The 5,495-nt window shown below is 38.9% G+C and overlaps 1 protein-coding gene across 4 annotated transcripts; it reads right to left on the reverse strand.

The window, feature by feature from the left end:
* Nucleotides 1–991: 991 nt before the first annotated feature.
* LOC122657095 (glycine-rich RNA-binding protein 2, mitochondrial-like) lies at nucleotides 992–5,218 on the reverse strand. Of its 4 annotated transcripts, none has more exons than XM_043851866.1 (6): nucleotides 5,103–5,218; nucleotides 4,213–4,357; nucleotides 4,059–4,127; nucleotides 3,422–3,528; nucleotides 1,526–1,592; nucleotides 992–1,447 (listed from the first exon to the last, which is right to left on the reverse strand). In XM_043851866.1, the coding sequence occupies exons 2-6, from the start codon at nucleotides 4,346–4,348 to the stop codon at nucleotides 1,068–1,070; spliced, it is 759 nt and encodes a 252-aa protein (XP_043707801.1). In that variant the 5' UTR covers nucleotides 4,349–4,357; nucleotides 5,103–5,218; the 3' UTR covers nucleotides 992–1,067. The 4 variants fall into 4 exon arrangements, with proteins under 4 accessions (XP_043707801.1, XP_043707803.1, XP_043707802.1 ...); XM_043851868.1 differs by having other exon boundaries at nucleotides 992–1,318; nucleotides 1,469–1,592; XM_043851867.1 differs by having other exon boundaries at nucleotides 992–1,318; nucleotides 1,466–1,592.
* Between the last annotated feature and the right edge of the window lie 277 nt (nucleotides 5,219–5,495).

Raw genomic sequence — 5,495 nt, forward strand, 5'->3', positions numbered from 1 at the left:
TTCTGTAAGGATACTAAAGAGGCAAGATGGCCATCTGTAACTGTAGTACTGTACTATTATAGATCCTTGCTTTGAATGTTGCTTTATTGGTAGGAATCTATTCCATAAGGTGGGAGGGAGGGGGATTGTATGATTTCATGTTGTGCATCTCATCAACATATAGGTAGTAATACTACCAGAGAGAAATAAGGCTCGCCATCATGGCCAGTGCATTAGCCACCGCTATTTTTGCCAGCTGCAATGAAGATGGTGACTGAAATGTGAGTCTTGTGCGAGGAATCGACTTGCACAAGACTCCGATAGAAGGAGAGAGATAAAGAGCATGGGAGAGCTAATAGACTACAGAAGGAGAGCATGTTGTCTATGACGCAAAGAGGTCAGACGCACGTGGAAGAACCACCTTTCCCTAAAGTCTAATTTGTTAGATTTCTACTCTTCCAACAGTATCAAATTTGCAGATTTTCCAACACTGTTTACCCTGTTAGAAAAAGATTTAGCGAACCCTGATTAGTAATCAATTATTAAATTTATAAATTGGAAGTTCGATCGTTGGATAATCAGATTAATTTTGATTCTTCTCCATTAAAACCAAATCAATTAACCAAAGCTGAACAATGGGACTCGCGTCATCAAATAAAAGGGGGTACGTACAGCTTCTACTGGCAAGAGTTGAGAGGTCGCCAGTACTACAAAATCCAAATTCTCAGATTGCAGAACAGGAGAAAATAAATAGACAATTATTTAAGATTCATGTTTACACAAGGCATTAACCACCACTTCTAATTGCTCTAACGTTCAAATTTTTATAATAGAAGTACTAACCATGTTTCTTTGAATAAAGAAAAAAAAAAAAGAGTGAACAAGAAGAGGGAGGCAAAGAAAAAGGATGAGAGAGACTAGAACAGAAAAATTAGTGCCAACTATGACAAAAGACCAAAAAACAAAGTTCTCATCCCAGTTGAATTCTGGAGCAGCAAGGCCCACAACATCCATCAATTCCTCATCTCGCTCAGTCTCTACAAGATATATTTCCCATTGGTGGTGGTGGAAGAATTGGGTATGATTAATCAGCCCCTCTTGTTGGCATAATCATCAGGCTCGTCATCATTGTCCATGAAACTCCCTTCTGGGTCAGCCTGGCCATGGCCTTCAGCAGGAACTGCGCTTTTGTCCAGATTGCTACCATACTGATCACCACCAAAACCAGTGCTGCCACCAAAAGAGCCAGATGCAAAGCTACCATCACCACCACCTGCAACACCATAACTTCCACTACCGGCACTGCTGCCATCACCAGCAACATCTCCACCACCATAGCCTCCAACACTGCCATATCCACCGCCACCACCACCATAGTTGCCAGTACCACCAAAACCACTGCCTCCAGAACCACCATAGCTGCCCCCTCCACTTCCATAGCTGTTATCACCACCACTGCCGCCATAGCCTCCACCGCCATAGCCACCACCACCACCACCATAGCCACCACCGCCATAGCCACCACCACCACCATAGCCGCCACCACCACCACTGCGGAATCCCCCTGCCCTATCTGTCGCATAGTTCACTCTTACCCTTCGGCCTTGAAGATCCTGTGGAGAGGGCATTATCAGTCAATAGACTTTTTGGAGCCAAGTCGTTCACCAAAAGAACAAAGAGCAACCACCAGTTCTAAAATAAATCATAAATCATAAATTAAGTGCACAATGAGGCCTACTGCAGACAAGACATAATTTTTGTAAAGCAAATTCTTAACAATGTACATTTTTAATTTCCATCAGTAAAGGGAACCACAAAAAGAAGGTCCTTCCATCGACAGCACAACATAGTAAAAGGATATACAAGGTTCAAGGTTTCAGTTAGCTTGGTTTTGACCAGGCTTGAAGCCAAAATATTACACAAAACAGCAAAATTTTGGTCGAAACCTGGTTCGATAGATGGTTTCGAGGGCCAAATGGCCAAATTAGTTCCCCAAACTTTTAGGAAACCCTATTTTAGGCCCCTTTAAACATAGTGGAACCCTAGGATTGTTTAAAACAAAAAAAAAAAACAAAAACACAAACAAAATGACATATTGAACACACAACAATATTAAAGCAACTAAAATATGCTTTAGGAATGAATGAAGATAAAATTAGAAACCATTTCATAATTATCAAATATTATTCAACATACAAAGAAGAGTGACTTGACAAAAAATCACAAAAACTGAGGTTTTCTAGGAAGCTTCTCTTTTTGGAGTTTAAACTAGCTAAACAATATAGAAAATGAAAAGATGGTTGAAATTTCATCTAAACTAAAAAATTACAATCAAAATCATGCATTTTATACAAAGGTTTTGAACAAAACAATAACGAAATCCAAAAGATGGTTGAAATTTTGCCGATACTGCAAAATTTGGATCGAAAATGCTTCTCTTTAGTATCGCAGGCTCTTTCGTGTTGACAACTTGAGAAACCAAAATAATTCAATTTGATTTCACAAAATTTCGTCGAAACCTTGTACCATTCAAGCATGTTTATGCAGTAAGATGCATTATTTTTGGGTGGCACCAAAGCAAACTAGGTGATTGCCAAGAATAATGGTGGGCTCCCAACAAGCCAAGGCAAACACTATATCGTGTCACATTTTAAGTTGTAACCAAATTTATACAAAAAAGGATTTAAAAACATAGTTCATAACCTGCAAAGGACTTATGTGCGATATGATAAAGGGACAATGTTTTCTGCCCAGGAGCATGTACCCTAAACCCCTGAACCCTTGTGTCTACCTCTGTCCCCGTGTAATGACCTCTCTGCCCTCTCCCTTTTATATTTACAAAAAGGGAGGCTGTGTGGGTGTCTCCTGTCGGCGTAGTGTACACTCCCCTGGACAGGAAACACTCCCCCTATGAAAAAATGTAAATGTTTTAACAAACAGAAAAGATCTTCGCATAAATCTTCAGATTCCGATTCAACAAGATGAGACCATGCCTCAACAGATAACAAAGAGCCACACCTGATGGAGACGAAGGAAAGTACCAATATCCCAGGTAAACCCCCCCCCCCCTTCCCTGGGTCTCCACCTCCTTCCTCTTCCTCCTCTTATTATTTATTCTATCTTTTTAAATTCTCTTTCTTTCTTTTCCAAACCAGATGCATTGGTGCTCAAGGCAACCAGATGGCTCGAGTGTTACAAATGAGCACTAGGAACTGTTTAATGTTATGCCTCAACAACTATGGCACTAATGTGTCTAGTTACTATGCCATTATATCTAGTTATTTAGTCAGTAAAATGTATCCATAATCTACCATGCATGTTACTAACTATGCATATGTATGGCAACATGCTCTTACACAGTTCCATTTGCAACGTCTAACAAAATTGCACGTTACATATCCCAGTTCACAAAATTAAAGTACAAAACAAGAATTACAGTTACCTGCCCATCCAAAGCCTGAATGGCAGAAGAAGCCTCCTCACTAGATGTGTAACTAACAAAGCCAAAGCCTCGAGATCTGCCCGTTTCACGGTCCATGATTACTCTTGCTGCATAAAATATTATGTTGAACATAATTAAATGCCAAAGGGTAACAAAAGTTAACAAAACCATATATTTGAAGAAAAAAAAAAAACTTTCGAGTGGACATTATTTACATGTATTCACTCAAACTAAATGAATGAACATATCATATGGGCTTTGTGACAGAAACTCAGGATGAAAAGTTACTGATTTCCTCCAAAAATATTCTTGAGCTGCAATTTTGCAACTCTAACATCCATATAGTTTTAATACAGGCAAAAGAAGTCTCTTTAGTTATATCAACTCAAACAGTCAGTGCATGGTATAAAGTACAAAATCCACCCAGAAATAATAGAACCAAGTCTCACCAAAACACAATAATAGAATGAAACTAACAAGACTCATGCTATGCAGAAACAAATTCACCAGAGACAAGTTAAGAGCATTGATTAGTATGATTCCAAGAGATGAATAGCACTAGTGAAAGCCAACGCCCAAATTCAACAGAAACATATGCAGTAAACACGAGGGTAGAAATGGGAAAAAGAAAAAACACCTTCAATAACCTCCCCATAAGCAGTAAAGGCATCTCTCAAGCCTTGGTCATCAGTGTTATATGAAAGACCTGGAAACAATAAAACTCAAATACATTTGAAATAATAATCTTGAAAAATTAGTACAAGAAGAACCAGAAAGGTAGACTGTGGCACCTCCAACAAAGAGTTTCGAAGATGACATGCATCTTATGGCTTGGAAAACAGAAGGATTTGATGCTGACAATTCAGAATTAACACGTCCGCTCACAGTCTGTTTAAGTACATTCCCCAATTTACTGATGAAAGCCATTGTCAGAACCTAGAGAAGTACACAAAAGCAAACCATCATTTCTTTTACAACCAAATAGGAAAGGTTATTCTGAAAAGTCAAACAGTATTGTCTCGTCGGCTTAGTGCAACAATGAAATTAGAAAGATTAGTGCATAGACAATGCACTAATATTGACCACAGAAATTATCTTTGTAAATAACATTTATTCAATGCAGAATCAAACATAATCTCACGAAACCCGTACTTTCCCACTAAAATCTTCGCATTCATATCTGTCTCGACAAAAACCTGTATGCACTTGGACACTATCTTTCTCCTCTCTCAACCACGGAACCACAGGAGGATAATCGAAGTTGAAACAGAAAACTTTTACGCTAACTCTTAGTAGATAGATCAACAGCATAACCCGCACTAAGATAGGAAATCAAATAAAAGATAAATAACAACCACCATCATCCAAAACCCAATTAGCCGTTGAAGATATCTGTCAACTTATGATAAATAACTTCAGAATAAAAACATCGATCAAATTTCACACAAGCAAAGGATCATAAGGAATCATGAAAAGCAATATATAGTAGCTCAGACAACTACTGTCAATGTCAAAGCTGCAAACTATGCATCCATAAATTCAATAACAGAGGATCCAAGAGAGCTACAAAACCCAGTTGACAGGGAACCAAAACGAAAGAAAAAGGGAACATAAATGGAAGATGTAGGGTTCTTCTTAGATGATTGAAGAACAGATGTATGAAGAGCAGAATCGAACATACCTTCAGGAGGTTCGTCGAGAGCTGCTTCTCTGCTTTATCTTCTCCAAAAACCCTTGCTAGGTTTTCTAGGTTTGAGAGGGTTTACGAACTGCCAGTGGGGGATATTTATTAATTTTTTTGAATAAATCTGGACCGTTCAAAGACACGGACTTTTCCGGATCGTTGGATATAAGGTCGCCGTTGTAGATATTTTGTTCTAGATTATTCCCTTCTCATCCTCTATATATGCGACTTATCTTTCAGAGTCCGGATCCTAGAGGAACAATTGTTGAAGGCTTGGCCGTGGCTTGGCCCAGCCCCTGCATCTCCCTTCTTCCTTGAAAGAGTTGGATAAGAAATTCATATTTCATCTTCCACTTGTGCCATGCATAATGCTGAAACTATTTAATAGGC

The sequence above is a fragment of the Telopea speciosissima genome, chromosome 3 (genome assembly GCF_018873765.1).
Source record: "Telopea speciosissima isolate NSW1024214 ecotype Mountain lineage chromosome 3, Tspe_v1, whole genome shotgun sequence".
NCBI classification, from domain to species: domain Eukaryota; kingdom Viridiplantae; phylum Streptophyta; class Magnoliopsida; order Proteales; family Proteaceae; genus Telopea; species Telopea speciosissima.

What these genes read in the sequence shown, in the direction of transcription:
- LOC122657095 (XM_043851865.1), bottom strand. Translation starts at nt 4,348, where the DNA reads ATGGCTTTCATCAGTAAATTGGGGAATGTACTTAAACAGACTGTGAGC. An exon ending in TTCGAAACTCTTTGTTGGAG is followed by an intron (nt 4,128 to 4,212) that starts GTGCCACAGTCT and finishes TATTGTTTCCAG; the next exon opens with GTCTTTCATATAACACTGAT. An exon ending in TTCAGGCTTTGGATGGGCAG is followed by an intron (nt 1,593 to 3,421) that starts GTAACTGTAATT and finishes CCCTCTCCACAG; the next exon opens with GATCTTCAAGGCCGAAGGGT.